This window comes from Stigmatopora argus, chromosome 5 (genome assembly GCF_051989625.1).
Source record: "Stigmatopora argus isolate UIUO_Sarg chromosome 5, RoL_Sarg_1.0, whole genome shotgun sequence".
NCBI classification, from domain to species: Eukaryota; Metazoa; Chordata; class Actinopteri; order Syngnathiformes; family Syngnathidae; genus Stigmatopora; species Stigmatopora argus.
The window spans coordinates 12,692,233-12,714,848 of NC_135391.1; the positions used below are offsets into that span (position 1 = coordinate 12,692,233).

Below are 22,616 nucleotides of genomic sequence, written 5' to 3' on the forward strand. Positions count from 1 at the left end.
ACTGCAGCATTTTGCATGCGAAGCCTGATTTTTGTTAGGTCTATCAAGCACTGTAAATTCTATGAATGTTTTAAGGTTGTTTCGAGCAAATTTGAATATTTCATTCACTAAAGAGGAACATGAGTAATGGATGATTTGCCTCATTCTTATTTTTGTTCTGCAAAAACCGGCAAAGCTACAAATTCAAATATATTGTAGAAATGGCATTACACTGCGTTAATGTTTGCCATTTTAAAAGAATTATGAGCCCAAGTGTCAGTGATATTCTTCTGTCTATGATGGTGGCAAGCAACAATGATTTTGAATTTTGGTTGTTTAATCTTGCCTCAGTCTCTTCAATTGTGTTTCAAACTTAAAAAACACCAAAATCATGATTATCTTTTTTTTTCTCGTTTCCACAGGGTGGAAGGAGCATGGTATTAATTTTAAAACGTTTTTTGGCAACAAGTACATTTTTGCAATTTAGGCCAGTCATGAGGCTGTTTTAATTTTCACAAAAATGTGCTTTAGGCAGTTTAACCATTCCTAATAAGTCTAATCGGGGTAAACGAAGATGAAATGTTAAATGTTAAATGAGCAAGAATGGTTAAACCCTAGACAAAACATATGCCTTCTTAAAAGGAGATGGTTTACAGAACCTTGAGGCTGCCTTCGGCGGACCCGCTGATGAAGCAGTCCTCGGTCGGGGCGACGGCGAGCGCTTTGATAGGAGAATCATGCGCCTGGAAGCTCTGGCGCTGGTGTCGGTGAGGTAGCTCCAGGATGCTGATCCAGCCCTTTTTTCCCCCTGTGATCAGCAACTGCTGCCGAGGTGCCATGAGCAGCACAGTGGCGCCGGATTCGTGGCAGAAGAAGGCTGGATGAGAATGGAAAGTGGCGGGTGACGAGACCCCCGTTAAGATGAAGAGAAGAGACTCCTATCTGAGAAAGTCGTATCATGAGTGTTGTGGATGCAGCTTACCGTGTACAAGGCTGTTGACTGGAGTCACCAAAGTGTCCCATAGACACACGTTCCTGTGGGGGGGAAAACAGACATTTTTTGGTCCATTGAAAACAGAAAAAGCAAGTGTGGAACCCTTCAGACCAATGAGGTGGTAGAAATCTGAAGTTTTGGGTGAAAATACTGACCATTTGCAAATAAAAAAAATTCAGGTCTTCACTCAAAAGGGTTATTTTTGACACTTTTGAATTTTTGTAACGGCTGTCAAGAACATGTAGACGGGATATTATTTGCTTAATGGAAAAGTGAAAACTAATTAAAACAGTTACTCAGAATAACAATTGAAATTTGGCCAGCACAGAAGGCCCAGTGATTAGCAGATGCACTTGGTGGTTGGGTCATTCTGTGTTTTCAAGTTTTTAACAAATGTTTCTTCCACAGCGAAACCCCCACATTCCAAAAACGTGCCAGTTTTGGTTTAGATTTGTCTAAATTGTTCACAAGTTTGAAAGTTGGCCGGCAACCACTTAACACTGATCTAAGCAAGGACAATGAATAAACCAGATTGGAAGATAAGGAGTCAATCATTGGCATTAAGAGTTTAAAAAAAAATGTATTTCCATTAAGAATCGGTAACAGGTGGAGCTTTCTCTTGATCAAGATAATTTGCTAAAAGAAACATCTGTATATGCCATGGGCAATTTACAAAAGCATGGGAGTCAATTGTATAGGATGCAATTTAATTAAAAAAAACAACAACCAAAAAAAACTGTACTGTACTTGCCAGGCTGCCATTGACGGTATCTAGTGACAAACTAATATAAAATTTAATGAAAAACTATAAAAAGAGCCACGTGCATGTCAGGAGCCGCAGCTTGCAGGCATTGATGATCATCAGTTTAATAATTAATGGTCAGATAGAATTGCTTACTTCATTATTTCCTGATAAAAAAACTTTTAAAATCCAACAAAACTCAGAGAATCCTTTGTATCCAGCATTTTGTAGAATGGCTTACCGATTGTCTGTGGAGAGACCCGCAGTGGCAATGAGGGAGGAGGAGCCCACAAAGACAAAATCATGAGCCGTCTTGTTGTGGCACTGCAGAGTCTGCCGCAAACATGCACACAAGATGCTTACTAGCTCTGACAGTAAGCGAGAAGCAGCAGAATAGTAAACAAACTCAGAATGAGTGGAGAAGGAGAATGGGTGGGGTGGGGTGGGGGTACTCTTGTAGGGCGTCACCAGAGAGGTTTTGACCCAAAAAGGAACAGACAAATGCTGTAAAAAGAAAAGGACAAAACACTCGATTAAACAGGGTGCTGTGCATGCATACCAGATAAGGTTTGGGAGCGGCCCCACTCGTGTTCGTCTGCCAGAGACTCAAACCGCCGTCAGCATCCACAATCCCAAACTGCACAAAAAACATCAAACCGTGGCGTTGAAATGAAGTCAGACAGTTTGTTCCATTTTTTCCGCCCGACAACAGACTAAATGTCAGCTGCACCGGAAACACCTGTTGAGATGCGTTGCCCCCTTCAGGGAATGCGCACCACACTCTAAAACGCACCGCTTACATAACTGCGGGGAATGTTTGAGAATTCTCTGCGCGACTCGTGCTCTGTTTTGGCCAAGCCAACTTAGGCACCATCTGAGGACATGTTTCGCAGAAAACGAACGCACTCAGCTGAACAACAATGTGTGCTGATGCCAATTCCCTCCTGTGATTCTTGCCAGCATGGCAAATTTCAGACGGGATGCGCGAAGAGGTTGAAGTGACTTGGTAACCTTATTTCCTTGATGGTTGAATCGAATCCTCGTCACCCTGGAGTTGCCTGGGCCTCGGAAACAGATAATCTGCTGGGAGTGACCCCACTCGAACATCCTCACGCTCCCGTCTTGAGCTCCGGTCAAGTCTGAAGAAACAACAGCACACGAAAGACTTCAACTTGAGCATCTCTCTCAAGTATATGCAGCAGAAGGTTCTAGTTCCAGAATTTCTTTTATTAGTCTTACACCAACATTTTCAAAATGTGTCTAATTTGGCCCTATTTCATCATTCTTCTCATTATTGAAGTGTATTGTAACATTCATTCATTCATTTTCTGAACCGCTTATCCTCACAAGGGTCGCGGAGGACGCTGGAGCCTATCCCAGTTGACGTTGGGCCTCAGGCGGGGAACACCCTGAATTGGTGGCCAGCCAATTGCAGGGCACAAGGAGAGGGACAACCATCAACGCTCACACCTAGGGGCAAATATGAGTGTTCCGCCAGCCTACTGTGCATATTTTTGGAATGTAGGAGGAAAGCGGAGTACCCGGAGAAAACCCACGCAAGCCCGGGGAGAACATGCAAACTCCACACAGGCGGACCGACTTGGAACCGAACCCTTAACCCCAGACCTGTGAGGCAAACACACTAACCACTCACCCGCCCACTCAGAGTAAGCTCTCATCATTGAAAAAAAAGATTTGTACTTACAGTACGGCAGCGTGGGATGAGAGGTCATTCTTCTCACATTGTTGATATTTCTTTTAATCATCTGAGGGAAATGGTAAAAATGATGTTAGCCAACAGCAATGTATAGTGCTTAATTGCAGTCTTTTTAATTACACTTTTTATACCACTGAAGACCTTATTTATTGTGTGAGCTTTTGCTAAAACAGGATTAAGAATAGAAAAAGTAAACAAAGAAATGATTTGTTTTTTTAAGTTTTGCAGTAATTTTCAAGGCTGGAGGAAAATTAACAAGACCAGAATTGAATATATCTGGTGATTTACAAAGTGCTTCACCTTTTTATCAAATTAATTACCGTATTTTCACGACTATAAGGCGCACATAAGTCTTAAATTTACTCCAAAATAGACAGGGTGCCTTATAATCCAGTGTGCATTATATATGGAAAAAAAATAAAATGTGTCATTCATTGAGGGTGCGCCTTATAATGCAGTGCGCCTTATAGTCGTGAAAATACGGTAAGTTGAATAGTAAATCAGTGCTGGTCTTGACCGTTCTCAACAGAAAATATAGCCGGTCAGAGAGGCCGAGTAAAGACTAAGCCTCAAGTCGAGACAGATGAGAGCAAGATCTTCAAAATCCACTCTTCAGATCAAGACTGGTTTTGACTGTTACAAAACTATTAGGAACACCAACAAAAATGAATGGGTGCCAATACTACAGCTGTTATCTTGAATAACAATATAAGTAAGCTATTACAACAAGAAAATGAGACTATGAAGTAAAATCATGAGTAGGCCGATCTCAAAATATGCAACGTGATTGATAGCCATTATAAAAGTCCAACTAAATAACCATTTAATTAAGTGTTATGCTAGCTTTGACTGTTAGTTGTGGTTCTGTTTTACGGATTGCAAAGCTATTAAGAGCAGTGGGTTCTCTTGTGAATGTGAATGAAGGTGACTCAGAAATATTCATTTCAAAGAGAAAAACCAAATCAATCTTTCAGCTCCTGACGGCAATCGAAACCCACAACAGTCCCCGCGGCGCAGTGCGTGGGAATTCAAAGAGCAAACATCTGAGGCTTAATGACGATTTAGCAAACACGTGAATGTGATGCTGCTGGACAGTTGCTGTGAGAATCGCAGCATATTTTGAAGATGGGATGATTATCTGAACTAAGGCCAAAAGCATCATAGGCACTTTATTGTTTACGGTGAAGAGACATTTAGTCCCTGAAAAGAAATGAATAAAACTGACCACGGAGGCACCCCGGCCTGTCTGATGGCCTCCCAGCCATGGCATATTGATGGGCGTGCCGGGGCTGCTGCGAGTGTACGGTGTAGTGCCGTGCAGGCTGACAAAGTCATCGTGTGTGTGGATCACCAGGAAGTCATCTGTGCCCACTCTTCAAAAAGGGAAAAAAATAAATCATATCAGTAGTTTAGTTTCATTTAAAAAATATATATATATATATATATATATATATATATATATATATATATATATATATATATATATATATATATATATATATATATATATATATATATATATATATATATATATATATATATATATATATATATATAAACAGTATAGGCATGCATACCTCACTTCTCAGAACTGATTGAAACAGACTATTGTGTTCAATTATTGTTGTTATTATTATTTGGTTTTTATAAAGTGGTTAGAAGTTTATTTAAGGTCAGACCTTTATGGGTACAAACAACAGTTCAAATGATAAACAAAATACTACTCCCCTGATTATGCTCGCTGTTTTCTAAAGTTATAAAAAGAGGGGGACAGTGGTGTTTTAGGTATGAAACATTGAGTAAAACAACGCAAAATGTGAAGTGATGGAGTTGGAAGTGTTAGCGGAACACTCAAACAAGCAGATTAATAGTTTGTAACTGAGAAGAAATCAATCGCTCTGATAATTTAGGGGAAGCTTGCAAACGCATGAAATAGATGCTTTGTGTGATTTCATTTCTCCCAAGTGCATGGCTGGACATCCAGGATAAGACTAAAAGCCACGGTGAGCTTAATGAACCAAGTAGAGGCAAAGTAATGCATTTTCTCAATGAGCTTTGTCAGGCTATATGGCATAACTACTTCCAGTGACTGACTTCACCCCTTGCAGTCTTGTTTCCAAAATTGCATTGGTAAACAGATAACAGTATGCAACAATAGGTTTTTGGGAGATTTCTAAATCATTTATTTGGAAATGTTCTATTTGTTGCCTCTCATTTTGTCATCGCTCTGCTGGCTTTGCATTTTGGTTTGCACCTGCCTTTCAGACATGGTATTTAATGATGAAAAATCATCTTTGGAATGCATCTCAAATTTGATCACTGTTGCGCATGCTAAAAGTATCTCCATGCACTATACTCCTACCACAAAGTAAACTACACAGCCACACCTGGGATTTGCACAGTTACCTAATTACTAGAACCCACATCTGCTTATTTGACTATTGATCATTAGTTAATGATCAGTGACTATTGACTAGAGTACTATATGGAGATTTTCCAGCATGCAAGTACAGGCATGGCACCAGTCTCGTATCCACCTAATGAGAGCAAGGCAATCCCTCCCTTACCCTTTAGCTTCAACCTCCTCCTCATCGATCCACGTCAAGATCTGTGTGGCCAAGATGGATGACACATCCAACTCCTGAATGTCATGTGTAGAGGCCATGACTAAGCAATTACGATTTGCCTGGAAGACATACAATAGTGACCATACTTTTAATGACAACATGGCAGTGATATACAAAACCAACAACAACAAAAATCCCATTATTGGTTAACTGATTGACTACAAATTGATCTCTGTGTATATTCATAAAATAAGGCCTTTGGTTTCTTAATTCAACATGAAAAACGCCCCAAAAATCTTTGACGTCATTAACTTTGGCCATTGATTTTTGTGATAGTGTATCTATATTTAATTATGTTTGTATGGGAGGCGTACCTTGTTGATGGCAAAGGCAGTGATGATATCTGACTCCTTGTGAATGATGCGAGCCTTTCCTCCAGGGGAGCCCATTTCTGACTCACTCTGTGCAAACACACACCCAGACGCACATGTCCAATCTTCACAACTCTATAAACATTTCTTCAAGGCAAAAAGGCGCTGTAACTTCACAAAGTATTCTGCTTCTAACTACAGAGCCATTGACCTGACAAGATAAATAAAGTGTCAAATTATTTTTCTTTTCTCTAAGATAACAGCTGACGTGCCAGCAGCCAAAGCACGAACCGGGTCCTGCCTCTTTTTGTCCCAACAGTCTACAGGCTGTCAGTGTATTTATGTGCGTGTTTGCCGTGCCTCGAGGGATGCGGAGAGGAAATGTGGGGCTTCATTGCACTACACTTCAAACCTCCAGGAAGCAACATAACCGGGTTAGTGCCACGAGACGGCAGGAGCGCAGTGGCATATGAGCAATAAGCACGAGCTCAACTGTAGAGGTGACTGTTATATTCGGATTCCATAATTATTCAAAATGAGTCGCACCCTCAGAGCAGATTAAATCACCGCATCTTTAAAGCATTTATTCAAGAGGAAATGGCTGTGCCTCTCTCTGTCAGATGTGATAATGTAGAGCTTGATTCGCAAATTTCTAAATATGGTGGTTTGCCATTTATGCAGATGGCATAATCTTTGCTGGATGTAGATAAACTTAGACAGGTCTAGGTCCAAGAATAAGAATCTATTCAACTCAAATTGTACATCCTTACTAATGCTGAGAATATTACGGTATTTTTAAGACTACAAGTTGCACCAGCCAAAGAATACAGAATTAATATATAAATTTGATTATAAAACAAGAACACACATGTTAAAGTAACAATAGTAAAATAGGGAACAACGGGCTAAATAGGCATCCGTTAACATAGGTTTTTCAGATAACTATGGCCAAAAAAAAAACATAACAGGCTGTGGGTGGCCAGAGAGAGAAAAAAGAGATATACTACAAGTCGCACTTGAGTAAGAGTTGCAGGCCCAGTCAAACTATGAAAAAAAAGTGTGACTTATAGTCCAGCAAATACGGTAGCACTGTGCTAATGGCTGGAGTTAAAAGGTTGTGGTTTAAAACAGGGGTTAAGTATATATTGTACATGAATATAAAGCTAAGATTCAATATTCACTTGCGCCAAATTTGGTTGAAAATGTACGCTCTGTACTTGAGTCATTAGAATGAGATGGCAGGCCATCATTTCTATTCTACTACAAAATGCAGAAGCAGGCATTGGCTAACGCTCTAAAGTCTTCATTAATCAGTCACCCATACTAAAGAATAATGATATGGCTAATATCAGTTAACAGTGTACACAGAGTGCAGGACAACTCTGCTGGTTCACTGCTCATTTTAGAACAAATTATTCTTTTATCCATTCACCCATGTGTTACACAGCCTTTCCACATTAAGGGTGAACGACAGACTGTGGATGAAGCTTGGACTGGTAGTTGCCAGACTCCAAGCATAAGAAGAAAACCTTCCAAAACAAATGGAATTTTGGCGGCAGTCTGAGTATGTGTAGAAATTATGCAAGAATTAGAAGGGACTGCAAAAGGTACATAGGTTAGCCAACTGTCAATATCAATCAAGATTCCAATGCAGAACCTCTGGATAGTGGGTGACAATTCTAAAATCTAAAAAACAAAAAATGTTAACCTTGAAGTAAAAGGTTAAAATATCATGTTGTTCCATTTTCTTTCATGACCTTGCAGCATTACTCTCTCGAAAGTGTTTTGAGGTTTCTGTGTTTTTTTTTCATTATTTGCAGTCTTTCTTATTTGCATTTCTTTTGTGAAAAACAAAAGAAAAACACTACCAAAACAAAAACACAAAAACCCAAGTGAGTTCTTGTCAGCTATCATACAAAACCTATTTCATGGTGTTATGGACTGACAAAGGCATGAAGCAATGAGCCAGGTGTACGTCCTTCTACTTGCATATAGGCTTTAAAAATAATGCTTACATTATACGGCAATTTTTGCAGTCAAGTGCCGCTTCTAAAAGCAACAATATCATTTAGAGTTGCTAAACTGTGGCATATCTAACAAGCCTTACAGCTGCATATGAACACAGAAGCAGCATAGTCATAAAACGCAATGTGATTTGCAATCTGTCATAACATACCATCTCAATCCTAATATAATTACAAATACAGTACATAAAAATACATCTACTGAATACGGCAGCAGTACCTGATGGTTTCCTGTCTCGTCCATCCCTGAACATTTCATATCAGTCTTGTCCTCAACCAACTTTAGTGATTTGGGAGATAGCACAAACAGTGGACACACAACATACAGCAAGTGGTGGACCATGCATACGAACACACAGAGAAAGTGAATTATTGTGATGTTAATCAAACAAACAGCAATTATTTGATTGCAATAGATGCACCATCATGCAGCGGGAGGAAGTAAAAATATCATTTATCATGCACAATTGAAAAACAATATAATGCAGTAAAGGAGTTAATTGGAATTAATGACTTAGTTGTAGTTAGGCTGAATAAAAGGTACGATTACAAACCAGTGTTATTTGATGGCATAAAAATGTTGTAAATGTGGTGTGTGCATGCATCATTGGGTGTAGTTTAAATATGTCGTACCTCGCCGGCATCGTGTTTCTTGGTGAATATATTTTTGATGAACGTCTCCTGCACTTCATCCTGCTTTACTAAAAACTGCCAAAGGCGCTTGACAGGGAGTGCTGCATGGTGGCTCGTCCTGGAGAAGACAATGAAATATGCTGTGTCAATGGAATGAGTGCATTGAAGCGAAACTTGAAAAATAAATAAATAAATATTGCTGTATTATATATATATATATATATATATATATATATATATATATATATATATAATACAGCAATATTTATTTATTTATTTTTGAAGTTTCGCTTCAATATATATATATATATATATATATATATATATATATATATATATATATATATATATATATATATATTGTAATGTGTACTCGGGGCACACATTAATCAGCTATAATTCTTCTTCAAGGACACCAATAGCATTTATTTGTTTACTTACTTATTTATTACCTATTTATTCATGTCTACAATGTCTTTTCCTGTGTCTGTGTTCTCACTTTTTTGCTACTGAGACAGTGAATTTCCCCGAGTACGGGATGAATAAAGTTTATCTAATCTAACACATAGGCACAGATGGAAATTGAACAAAAAGGCTCCTTGATGAAAAAGATGAAAGAAAGTATTTCTGCTTTGTGCCAGTGTAGTGAAAAATTAGGCAAGTACTCAAAACTATTTTACCTCAGATGCACCGACAATTAATCGACAACCGATTTAACAAAATCTGCAGAATTCCTATATGTCAATTTATTGTTCGTAACACTAATCTTTTTGGGGAGTACCTGAATGGAGTATTGGATGGTTCAAAAAGGGCCTTGTGTCTGAGCAGGGCAGGGCCTGGTGTGATAGCTTCCTCCTGGGATTGTGTGAATATATAATTGGAGGGGGGGCCTCCAAAGATTTCCAGTCTTTTCTGCAGCACCTGCTCCCAGCGCTGCAGCGTCTTCAGAACACTGTGACACAGTGGGGAGCCTACAGGCAGGTCTGTGCCAGATAGAATTAAAAACAAGACTGATGGTGAGAATACAACCACACTGTAGCTTGCTGGATGTGCATGCATGCCACTAGTACTGACCCAATAGATCATATCCTGCCATTGGGTAGAAGGACTTCAGGTTGACTAATACCAGCTGAACCATTGCCAAACGCATTAAACACCAACTGGAAGAAGAAGAAGAAGAAGAAGACCGTTACAATATACAGTCTGGAGTGTAATGATTTATGGAGGCTCAGCATTGCCCGCAAAAACTTGAGCCATAACACTTAAGGCTTCATAGGGCAAGTGACTCCATTTGATAACTTAAAAAAATAATATCTAGGCCACAGTATTGACATTTAGTACATTAGAGTGGCCTATCTGACCAAAAATGTCACGTGGACGCCAAGTTTACATTATAATAGCATATTGTAAAATATTACTAATCCTGTATGTATTTTCATATATTTTATGATTCCCAAAAAACAAGTGTGGGACCTTTTTTTCCATTGTTTATAAGATTTTGCCTGCCATTGACACGGATAGACATCCAATTTATATAAATTGAGTGCTCATGTTTGGGTGATCATTCGCTGCTATATTTTCCAGTCTAAATAGATTGGGCGTCTAGCGCCGTCACGAGTAGCCAATGAGTGAGTGCCCTAGCAGGGTAAAAAAAAAAAACAGACAAAGTTCATAAACGCAAATTAGCAAAGGGAAGGGTGAAATTTTGTTGGTTCTGGAAGTGATATCCACCTGTATGAATTGTAGTTGGAATGTTCTTTTTGAGGCGAGTTGGGGTCAAATATATCATCATATTCACCCTCCTCCGCCTCTTCATCTTCACTGCTCAGGCTGTCTTCTGAGTCGTATTGAACTCTGTTTTCAGACGGTGGTAGGGAGGGCTTACGAGAAACACCACAATAATCATTAATATTAGCTCACAACAAGAAAAATATATATATTTGAGATTTTCGGAAGAATAGTCCTTTGGGATACCTTTGCGATAAAGTAATCCCAAATGCTGATCTCTGGTGGGAGAAAGAACTCTTTGAAAATGGAAATGGCTTCCTGGTCCACCACAGGTGCAGGTTTAGGACTAGAAGGGGTCTCCTTTTCCATACTGGCTTCTTCCTTTGATCCACCGCGTGAAAGCAGCCGAAACCGTCTGGGCTTTTTCTCCGAGGCGTCCGTTTCTGGCGAAGCTGTGGTTTTAACAGGTGTGCATTTTGTTTTTAATGTATTTAGTTTCTATGGCATGCAAGAAATTATAATAGAACGCATAGACTGCTGAACAATGACTAGACACGTCACTAGACACAGCTGCAAAATTATATGATACGATATATTAAAAAAGAAAGCCATTTTACAAGAATAGTAACTCATAAGCCATTTCCATTGTCATTGAGTACTGAATAAACAATAACAATATTTGCAGAAGTTTAGAAATGAGAACAAACTCATCATGCTTTTAAATGAGGCAAACAAAACAACACTTTAGATGAATGGTTCAGATGAGCATCTATTTATTTAGGAATTGCAGCATCTTAGTTGTAGCTTGAATAGGGTTTCAACTTCATTTTATCTGACACCCTAACAAAGTGGCAAAGACAATGTGCACTAAATAATTCTTTTCCCGAGGCGAATAACATCTTGCCTCATTCTAAAAACAATTTCATATGACACATTTTGTTCTGCATTGAAACAATCTAATTCAGTTTAATTGTCCTCACTTGCCTGGTGGTGGAGTTTTTCCTGGACTGTTGGCTCTGTCGATGACGGGTGTTTTCGCACCTCCTCCGAACACCGTCACCCAGAGTTTGCTGCTCAGAGGGTGGGCCATGATGCGAAAGAGCTCGTTGCTTGAGTGAGTGGCCATGCCGTGAACAAAGAGGCTAAGGTAAACAGCTGTCAGGATCTCGCAGAGCAGCACAGATAGGCCCGGCTGACTCTCGTCACCCGCTGAACTCAACAGACGGATCATTGAGGCGATACCTGAAGAGTAGCACAGGGAGGGATCAAAGTGGGATGCAAATGCAAACTTTAACGGTTTAACCTGGTTTGGATTTAACCTGAAAGTGGGTGAAAGCATTGGTTCGGCTATGCATTGTTCAAATGTGCCAAAATGTCCTTTAAAAAAACATCAGTCGAATTCATAAAACATGATGCTTCAGTTTTTTTGTCAATGCCTCTCTCCCAATTCTAACATCTCATTATACTTGTATTATGACAATTGAAGCATTCAATTCAATATTTCTGAATAGAATAATTATTTCCTTAATAATAAAAAACAATGTCATATAAGTTGTGGGACAAAAATCTATTATTTGCATAGAATACGCTTGATTGTAATTCGCAACCTTAAAAACAAATGATTTACCGATGAGTTGATTAAAAAAACAGACATGCTCATTTACATGCACATCAGATTTTTTCCTAGCTAGAAAAGCCAGTGCAGTGTCTAATAATGACAGCATTTTGTAATACTATATGGGTATTAAATAGCTAAGATGTGCTTTAAAGACAGGTTACACCTCTCTCCATTGGTACTATTAAACCTCAATTTGAGGGAATCATGGTATATCGCATACATTTACATTTTTATTGATAAATATATATATTTATCTATTGTTTGTAATGTTTGTCAGTATTTCAAATTTTTTATTGTGTTTTGTTTTTTAGGAGGGAACAAATCCATGGCAGTTTATTTGAGCTTATTCAGATATTTAAATTTCTTTTCAAAATTTAACGGCCGACTATGCGAATCACAATTCGCATTTGGGCTGGATTTCTGTCCTCTGCAAATAGTGGGAATCTGCTGTGCGTGTTTATCCTGGGCTTTTTACCTGGCCACTGTGCAGGGGAAGTGTTTGTTTGAATGGAGCCAACTATGCTGGTGGTCCTTGCTGGCTGCTTGTCATAGAGCAAAACACTCTGATAAACCATTCCTGTGAAGTTGTTCACGTGACTGTGGAAGAAAAACCACAAGAGTATGAAAAGTTAATAGACACAAAAGGCAGATCTAAATAAAGAAAAATATGTAGACTATACAGTATTATGGTGTATTCATGTGTAGCAAGGTAATTCAATTCAGTAAATCATGAACAGTTTACAACTCCAGGTAAAGCTGGCGTTTTTCTTTGTTGCTGTTGTGTCTAAAGGATACTAATAGTGTGAGGATGGAGCAGAACAGGCAATTCATCAGAACCATAATTCATCTGGCTTCTGTTTATGTAAGTATGATGGACCAGAAAATATGAAAACAAGTATCAGAATGGAGTTGTATTTTGCAGCAATTTGTACCAGTCATGAACATGAGTTGAATGAGCTCAGATATGCAATTTTCGTCTACAATTAACCAATGCAAATATTTGCACTTTCATAATTTTGTTTTGATGCGTATTGCACATTTGCTGTTAGTTCAATAAACAGTTTAACTTCTGAAACATTACTTTGTCCTTTAGTGTTTGTTTTCAACATCTTATAATATTTGACTGTGTGACTTGACACCTTTAAGATACTGGATCAGATGGACTGCCTTACTAAATTGTTCTCCAGTTAAAAAAAATGTTAATTTTACCCCTCTGGTTGCACTTGCTGGAAGATTTATTGGGGCAGAATGAAAAGAAAAGGCGCATGGCACTGTTAGCCATCCATGCTAAATAATGCAATGGGTGATGCACACGTAGTTAAATTAGACACAACAACTGTGATGATCTCTCCTGGATTTGGGATTACAATGGGAACATTTTAAAACGCTTAAAAATGAAGTTTTTCCTGTGGCTTAACATATTATATCTTTATTTAGAAAGTGCATTTTATATTTTCTCGGGTTGTCTGTGTGATATTAAAACTAATTTGATTAGCCGATAATTTTGCATGTGATAAATACGCCGGACAATACTTTTTCTCCGTCGCTATATGCTATCGTACAGAATAAATCGATTATAAAGTAATGGAATTATAAATAAAAATGCTATCATTCATTTAAAATTTTACCATTTAGGCTTACAACAGTATATTTGTGAACTCGTCGTGTTGCTTGATGTCTTACAGTTAGAATTTAATGCTTGACCAAACTGGTACCCTGAATGCTGGAAGTGGCAAAAGCCTGGAGAGATTTTCCAAGATAAGAAATACTCATTATTTTTTAAAGGCAGCACTGGAATGCCTACTCCATTCTAAACGTTGTAATTAATTGAGGACTTTTTTCATGTCCCCCATCTGCCATAGACTTCATACGCACACACCAACCATCTACAATATGCTATTGGGACTTGAAAAGCCTAACTAAATTACTAGGTCTATTTCTAATTTAACATGGTCTTTGTAATGGTAATGTGTGTTGTCGCCTGCCTCTGAGATTTGAGGAATCCGGTCTTTCGTGTGAGTGAAGGGAAGGCAGAAATCATGTGAAATTTTTAAAAAGTTGTCTACTTCCTAAAATGTTGACAACATTCTGTTCAGTGACTGGTTTGCTATACCTGTGTGACCTTTAGTGAACCATGAGAAGCCAGCCATTTCCCCTAAAACCTCTTTCATGGAACATTTCAGCTCTTGACACAATGGTTTAAATGATACAGGTACAATTTTCTTCAGGGCAACACAGGTCATGTCTATTGCTTGGCTTGGGTTTTAGCAGGAAAGTAGACAACAGAGTACATGATTTGCTTTAAAGCAGGGGACTCAAATTTGAACCACCAATATATTGTGGCCTACTACTTCATATCAAGGTTTAGTGTAGGGTAAGCACACGCAAAAGTACAACCTATCTGAGCTCGAGCTCATGATAGTTTTTGTCATTCTTTGTTGATATTCACATGAATTATTCGGACGTTTGGTCGACCGGATGTTTGGTAGAACGGACGTTTGGTCGCCAGGTTCGCTTGCTGTCAAATTATGACAGAGTTTACTGTTGATATTAGATATTTAGATATTAAACTCACTCTCTCTTTCTCATGATTATAATTTTGAGAGCTGGTTTCAACAGTAACAACCCGGCGACCAAACATCCGTTCGACCAAACGTCTTTCGACCAAACGTCCGAGTACCGAATTATTGACATAAGTCACTTGACTGAAATGTAATATGTAATTACACCAGTTAGAAAGAAGCTATATATACTGTCACCCACTCCCAGTCCCTTAAATCCTAACAAGTGGAGAAAGTGTGTGCAGCTAATTTCAAGAAAAGTTTTAAGAAGCAGATTAGCTCAAAGTATCCTATATGCAAAGGGAATGTTGTAATACTCAGTAATTGCAACACAAAGATCTAATTACTGAACTACAAAGGCTGAAGAATATGTGTTAAATTGTGCTGTAGTACAAAAGAAATTGCCCAGCCTTGCCTTGAAAATGACTACAAAGTAATAAAAAAATAAGATTTACCACGGCCTATGTAAACTTGATACCCATTTGTGCATTTTGGATTATATTAAAATAAATGGTGACCAAACAACAATTTCTTTTCAATTGCATTACTGCTTCAGCTTACCTATAGTGCCCATCACATAGACACTGATAAATACAGGCAGACAAGGAGGCAGCCAAAGTGTGCATTACATAAATCTGAAAAGATAAAAAGAAACATTGCTAAAAAACAGGGTCAAATGCAAACTCAAACGAACACAAAAACCTAGAAACATGCTGAATGTCAAAGCTATCTTAATAAAATATTTTCTCAATTAAAATTGTACGTATTAAATAAAAAAATTAACACCATAAAAATGTAAAAACTAATAAAAACAAATCAAAAAACACCAAAACCTCACCTCATTGTTAACAACATCTGGATGTGGAGGAGAGCTAAGCGTGTTGATGGTCTGTAGAATGTCATGTGTCAGATTGGTCAGGTAAACAATAGGATTGGCAACCACTGTCTTAACGTTGGCTGTACAAGCCATCAAGAGAGGAATTGAGGTGTGCTGGGAACATGTTGCCACAGTTGTCGGACTACTGTTGCCCTGCAGAGACATTAAAAAACACAATCAACTCAAACACATACAATTGTACTTTTGTTGGAGAAAAAAAATAAACTGACTGTATTTATTAGAAACCCTAACACGATTTTCTGTGGGAACTAATACCACATGCTTATTATGTTCCTCAAGCTGGATGAATTTCAATAATTTGTCCCAGAATTTTCACAACACTATTATTTCCTCAACAAAAGACGATAACGACATACAAGACTACCACTGAGATAAACGGGTGTTAGTGCTTTGATTGCAAAAAAATCAAGGACTTGAGGGTTTGTTTTGATGTTTTTACTCGTATGAAATATTGGACTAAAAGCGTCATGGTGATTATTAAAAGTGATTGGGCCACTTTCAGTTACACAAAATAAATTCAAGTGTTCTGTGTCGCTGGCAATGAGTCTTACACATCAGTGGATTTTTTTTTGGCCGATCCTTCCTTGCAGAATTATTTTAAATCAGTAACAAAGGAACGTTATACAGCCTTAATGGCCTTTTAATATCATGCCAAAGTATTTTGATTCATTTCACATCTGGATTAGGACTAGGCCACTATAGAAACGTTTTAAAGCCTTAAATTTTTCAGCGTTACAGACGATGAGAGTCGGCACAATTATGTGGCTCTTTTCATCCTGCTGTTCAGTGAAATGGATAGCACAAGCGATTTATAAGCATATTCTATAGTGAAAGCAACGGGTGTTTGGTTATAACCTGGTGAGATTCTTGAAGTAGTAAAATCAGCTCCATGCGAACAGAGGCTAGTCCTCCACCGTGGGAGCCATACAAGCTGCAATAACTCAGGAACATCCGCAGTAGGGGCTGGTTACTCTTCAGCCAGTGTCTCCTGGTTCTCTGCCTGTCACTGAAAGCGCTTGTGGCCTGGAAACAATACATTTGCTTAACATTTAAATAGTGACATTGACTAAAACGCTTGAAAATACCCCCAGATATAAAGGAGCTGGGACGGGGTGATATTATCTGTAGATCTGAGAACAAAAAAACAACAGCAACAACACACTGTGTATATAAAAAATAAATAAAAGAAACTAGGTAGTCACTTTCAATCAACTCAAAACTGTACCCCCCTTATATTTAGCAATTTAAAAGCTGAGAAATGTTGACAGAGTCAAAATGTTGTTCTCCTGCAGTGTTTGCTTTGCAGACCAATATACGTGATGTGCTGTAGAAATGTTTTAATGATTAAAAAGCAATCTAGCACTCACCAGTTCATCCTCCATCAACTCAGCGATAGGTGCATCTTCAAGTGTAGACACCTCTAAAAGACAGGGTTTGTAGTTGCAACAATGTTGCAGAGTCACCACCTGTAAAATTGCACAAACACGGTGTTGTCGGTTTACTGTGACATCAACGTACATATTTTTGAGGTTATGTGCAATGAACGAGTTTTCCAGAGCAGTGTTAAAATAGTTAGTCTTGTAGCATTATAGGGGTAGGAACTGCTGGGGGCCTCACAATAAAATACAATATTCTATGATTATGGATACGATACAAGGCTCACGATAATGATTATCTAATAGATATGGTGCTTCAACAATTATTAACAAAGTCAGAATTCAAATTCTACTACTATTATACAATTTTCAAATTCAGGTTATTTCTAAATGAAGAAAAAAAAACAATTTCTAACTTTTTGGACTTCCGCAGACAATCTGCCGAAAAATATTTCAGAGCAACATTTTCATAAATTTCACAAATTAGTGCCTTTCTTAACAGATATGTTTGTAGTGGAAGGCTTCAGTATCAACCTGTTGATTTCTTCATTAAAAACAGTTACACCTTTTTAAAACAGTATCTATAGTATTAGGTGGGAGGATATTGATGACCTATTGGGATACAATATATCACAATGTATCACCATATTGATATATTGTTACATTCCTATTGCAAAGGGCATGCTCATTTCCAAGCTTTTTCTCTTTTATCCGCCCATATTTATTTATGGTTAAAAGATTTTTACTTTACAACTGCTTTAAAGATCAATTACGGTGAGTTCCAACTTTTAGGTACATTAACTTTATGATTAAAGTAATGACTACTGTAAGTGTATTTACCTCTCTTTCCAGCCACTGGTAGAGCTGATAGCGTAGTTTTCCCCCATCGAGTTCATACCCGGTTGAAAGTGTCCTCAGCTCATTGGTCAGAATCTTCAAGCAGGCGGTAAACTTCAGCTGTGCGACCAAGACATCTTCAGAAGGGTCGATGAAGTCATTGTTGTCCTCAGTGTCCTCACCTCCTGCTACCCCCATTGGAGGAAACATGCCATATTGCGTGTTGTTGGGCGGACTGGTGTTTTCCTCAGTTTTTACGGTTTTACTTTCATCCTCCTCATCGTCATCATTTTTATCACTGTCCCACTTTAACTCCAAATGCTCATCCGGTTGTGTGAGTGATGGCTGGCTCCAGTCAAAACTCAACACCGAATCCGATCGACTGTTAGACAAGCTTCCCCCGCCTGATTCGTAGCCATTCAATGCAGGCTCAGACCAATCCGGTTCTGATAACGGCCCGTTCTTACTCCCAGCGCTAACGTCGGCGGAATACTGATGGAGTATGGAACATTTTCGGACTTTAGGCATCTTGGAAAGGACTTCCAGGGCAAGCATTGGGCAGCCCGCTTGTAGGTGAGCGTACGCGGCAGTAAAAAAGAGTCTTCTCTCCTCCAGGCTAATGGAGTCAGCCCTACGACCCTCTGCAGTCAGGGCGACTTTGGCCTTGTCGGAGGAGCCGAAATGGCGACGTAGCAGGAGTGGGTGGGTACAGAGGTAGGTGTAGAAGTTAAAAACCTCAGCGTTACTGGAGGACACTGAACCTGTCACACACACATGAATGTCACTTAATGTTAAAAAGAAAGAGCTATTAAATAAATACATTAAAAAATTAAAATGGCTGCAGACAGAGGCTGCTACACTGGCATCAACAAAAAAAAAGGATAGGATGTCTAGTTTATAAAGGATTGACTGTGGAAGACTGGGCTAACGTACCAGTATCAGTAGACCCTGACTTTGCATTACTAGTATTCTGCACTAAGAGCGTGTCCAAGGCCTTGCTGTAGTCCTCCAGGACCCAGTGGGCCATGCTCCGCAGGAAGGGATCCTGATGCATCGGTATCTGACATATGCAAAAACATTCATTCAAGAAACAAAAATAGCAGATTAGACAGCAGTTATTATATGGTTGTCAAGAATACAGATTTTTCGTTTGCAACTCTGCAGTGTACTTGTCAAAAGACCGATGGAGGATCAAAACGACACCTGGTTGCACTCATGAAATGGTTCTTTATCTTCAAATGAAAAACAAGAACCCCTCAAGCATGCAACTTTGGCGCGGCACCTGTTTATCGTGTCCCAGCACATGTCTCTGGAGGATCTTTTTGTAGGTGGATGATGCCTCAAACTCTGACTCATATAATCTGGATATCACAAGAGCCAGCTGAAGGTCTTGTAGTTTTTCTAAACAAACCTGTGAGGAGAAATAAGGGCAAAGACTTTCTCAACATCACATAAGGGAAAAAAACTCTCAGGGAGTTTCTATCTTATGTATTTTTTTAGGTAAAATTTGACGAATGCTCAGTCAGTGTAAAATGAATTGCTGTTTTTCTACTTGTCCTTACCAGAGAGGTGTGAGGTGCATTTCAATGAGACTACCTCTAAGCCAAAGAGACCAAACAAAATCAATGGTAGCTCTTTGCCCAGATGAAGCTCATTTGAATAAAATGCAAAGAGAAGTTGTTACTCATGCAGATTAAATAATGTGACTCATTGCTTTGGGGTCTTTGTAAACAAACGTAACCTTCACGGATAAAGGTTAACCAAAATAACAGTCTGTTTTGAGTGTTAATACACAACACAATTTTCAAATAAAAACACCATTTCGTTATTCCACACACAGCGAGTCTATTAGTTGAGTTAAAAAATGGCCTCCCATGAAGAGACTAAAACTTCAGAGGATATTACATCCCCAAATTCTCAATTGCATTGCGCAAAAAGCTGCTGGAGGTAGGAAGATATAGTTGCCACTGATGTTTAGCTTGTGGCAAAATTAATTTGGAGACATATTACTCACAGCTCCACTTTTCAATTTTATGATTCACTTGCCTCTACTGCATCCTTAAGGGAGCCAGCTAAAAGGAAGAAGGCTGCTGAATGATGAAACCGTTGCTTTCCCAACAAAGAGAAGGCATTTTTCAATGCTGCTTTCCTCCATCGGTCTTCACTGAAGTTGTTGTGGAAAAATGCAGTCATCTTGACATTATTCTGTGATCTAGAGAAAAGGTAGAAAATCAGTAAGTCCTGGGTCAAGTCAAAGATAACATGAGGTCACTCATGTTCCACATGGGGCTCACATGGAGAGATTTTACCTGTACAATCCCCACACCACTGCCTTCTTCTTCATTGCCAGGTAAAATATAGCCACATCCAAAGGATCATTACTTCTCTGAAAAGTGGCCTTGGCAACCTGACAAAGGAGAGAAACAACTCAGGTTTATATTTTCTTAACATAAACAATAATATCCGCAGGTTATTGTTACAGATTATGCTCCTGGGGCAAGTGTTCGAATCACACCCGAATATTCCATAGTTGACTTTCATTGGCCTGAACCAAAATAAAATGGACATTCTGGTTCGGTACGGTTCCTTTTTCCATTGAATTCAATCTGTGGACTCAACAGTCTGGGTGGGGTAAAATGGTAAAATGGAAAGTAAGAAATGATGCTAGCCAAACAACATTCACCGTTCGGGCTGTTTTAGAGAAACAACCCATGGTGCATCTTGTTATTGGATGAGTGTCCATGAATTTCCCTAAGCAAAGGGTGTCAGACTCGGGTTGGTCCGTGGGCCGCGTTAACGTCAACTCGATTTCATGTGGGCCAGATCATTTTAGATATAATATTTATTTTTTAAATAAATAGAATAAAAGAACTGGATTAAAAGCCCTGAATATTCAGTTTTTTATAGATCTAAAACAATGGTTTTTTTAATTTTTTTAACATATTTTTAGATTTTACAAAATGATTTTTGAACTAAAAACACAGAAAAAATGGATTAAAAAATTACAATTATAGATTTAAAAGGGGGAAAATCAGGAAATTTAGTATACATCTATACTCTTCATTTTAATTTGATCCTAAAACAGAAAGTCGGCACTCATGATTTACTTTCCCGGGCCACACAAAATGATGCGGAGGGCCACATTTGGCCCCCGGGCCACCACTTTGACACATGTGCCCTAAGCAATCAGGTTGCATCCATATTTACATGTGCAAACCTTTGGAAAAATCTGACTCCTCAACTTTAATAACGGTCCTTGGATCCCTTCTCACCTTCTCAATGCATCTGCGAAGTTTGTTGGGGCTCCTAAGCCACCAGCCCACACCCATGGAGCGTAGCTCAGGCCAGGTGGGCTCTCCCTGATGGAGGGCAGGTAGCATGTGAAGCAGCTCCTCTTCAGCTTCAGAATGGAACGCCCAAGCATAATGACACGTTGACAGTCCTGAACAAGAGGATAAATGAACATGTTATTTGGGTGCCAAGAATGTCAAGATGTTTTAGTACAGATGACCGAAGCACATAATACATTTGCCACCTTTTATTGCCCTCTTCAAGGCTTTACCAAGGTAGTTAACAGTAAATAGTGTCTTGTTCCCATTTCTCACCAAGATTTTATGTTCAAGTTTTACAATAGCACTACAAAAACAGTTATTTTTCATTTTGTTTTAAAACTTTTATTTACCTCTAACTCTACCGAGTTAAGTGGTATTGTAATTACAAAATGTGTGAGTATGTGGCTTTTCTCAAACTACAAGACTTTACCTTGCCGCAGAAGCTGTGCTCGGTGGGCTGGCGGCAGAGAGGTAGATAAGAATGTGTGTAGTCTGACAGCAAGTAAAAACTTCAGGCCGCAGTCATCCAGTGTCTCGCCGCCTACATAAACAACAATCACGCACACTTGAAAATATGTCCACAGGACGTCATAGTATAGTTTATTTATTCCCAGCAAAGATATCGACTGGATCCCTGGTAAATCAATACCCCATTGCAGTACCTTTGCTGTGGTCCTGGCAGTCTTTCAGCTCTGTGCTGGTTGTCGCAATGGTGTCAGCGAGTGCCATAAGTGACATCTGCTCCATGCGAGTTAAGCCTGGTAAACTGGAGTGGAGGAGATGACTGGAAAGAACTTGTGCATGCTCTGGTCCAAAGTATGTGGGGCTGTACTGGGACAAGTCAATTACCTAATGGCAGGATAAAAGATGTGTCATCAAAATGTAACATCATCGTAGATATTTTCCTCATCGGACGTCCACCTTGTTCCCAGCTTCTTCTTGCTCATCTTGAGCCATAGGGTCCAAGTCTGCAATGCTTGGTGTGTGAAATAACTCATCGTAAGCATCCGTGTGACTGGATCCATGGCCGCTATCTCCACTCACGCTACCTACTTTTTCTATGAGAAAACAAAATAGAAAGAAACTCAACTATGCGAGACATTCCTTTTTCTGTCAAAGACCTCGGCAAATAAGTTGGCTCAGCCTGTGACTCATACTCAAGTGTAACTATAATGTTTTTCCCCCCTCGGACCACAAACAGCCTGTTGTTCTCTATTTTACTATTTATACTCTACACTT

The 22,616-nt window shown here is 38.9% G+C and overlaps 1 protein-coding gene across 3 annotated transcripts in view; it reads right to left on the reverse strand.

Moving 5' to 3' along the window:
• The window catches only part of dmxl1 (Dmx like 1), a 40,752-nt gene that overhangs the window by 2,509 nt on the left and 15,627 nt on the right, over window positions 1-22,616 (reverse strand). For 2 of the 3 annotated variants that reach the window (XM_077599836.1, XM_077599835.1), the window contains exons 21-50: window positions 22,299-22,435; window positions 22,040-22,226; window positions 21,808-21,918; window positions 21,318-21,487; window positions 20,355-20,452; window positions 20,092-20,257; window positions 19,328-19,456; window positions 18,979-19,105; window positions 18,049-18,806; window positions 17,200-17,298; window positions 16,688-16,855; window positions 15,773-15,964; window positions 15,496-15,569; window positions 12,849-12,970; window positions 11,740-11,997; window positions 11,002-11,207; window positions 10,759-10,907; window positions 10,102-10,187; window positions 9,809-10,010; window positions 9,028-9,145; window positions 8,615-8,674; window positions 6,374-6,460; window positions 6,000-6,118; window positions 4,658-4,805; window positions 3,421-3,481; window positions 2,727-2,854; window positions 2,275-2,352; window positions 1,957-2,048; window positions 962-1,014; window positions 639-856 (exon numbers count right to left, since the gene is read on the reverse strand). In XM_077599836.1, coding sequence (XP_077455962.1) covers window positions 639-856; window positions 962-1,014; window positions 1,957-2,048; window positions 2,275-2,352; window positions 2,727-2,854; window positions 3,421-3,481; window positions 4,658-4,805; window positions 6,000-6,118; window positions 6,374-6,460; window positions 8,615-8,674; window positions 9,028-9,145; window positions 9,809-10,010; window positions 10,102-10,187; window positions 10,759-10,907; window positions 11,002-11,207; window positions 11,740-11,997; window positions 12,849-12,970; window positions 15,496-15,569; window positions 15,773-15,964; window positions 16,688-16,855; window positions 17,200-17,298; window positions 18,049-18,806; window positions 18,979-19,105; window positions 19,328-19,456; window positions 20,092-20,257; window positions 20,355-20,452; window positions 21,318-21,487; window positions 21,808-21,918; window positions 22,040-22,226; window positions 22,299-22,435 — 4,601 coding nt within the window. The remainder of the gene's footprint in view (window positions 1-638; window positions 857-961; window positions 1,015-1,956; window positions 2,049-2,274; window positions 2,353-2,726; window positions 2,855-3,420; window positions 3,482-4,657; window positions 4,806-5,999; window positions 6,119-6,373; window positions 6,461-8,614; window positions 8,675-9,027; window positions 9,146-9,808; window positions 10,011-10,101; window positions 10,188-10,758; window positions 10,908-11,001; window positions 11,208-11,739; window positions 11,998-12,848; window positions 12,971-15,495; window positions 15,570-15,772; window positions 15,965-16,687; window positions 16,856-17,199; window positions 17,299-18,048; window positions 18,807-18,978; window positions 19,106-19,327; window positions 19,457-20,091; window positions 20,258-20,354; window positions 20,453-21,317; window positions 21,488-21,807; window positions 21,919-22,039; window positions 22,227-22,298; window positions 22,436-22,616) is intronic. The other variant, XM_077599837.1, reaches the window with a different exon arrangement.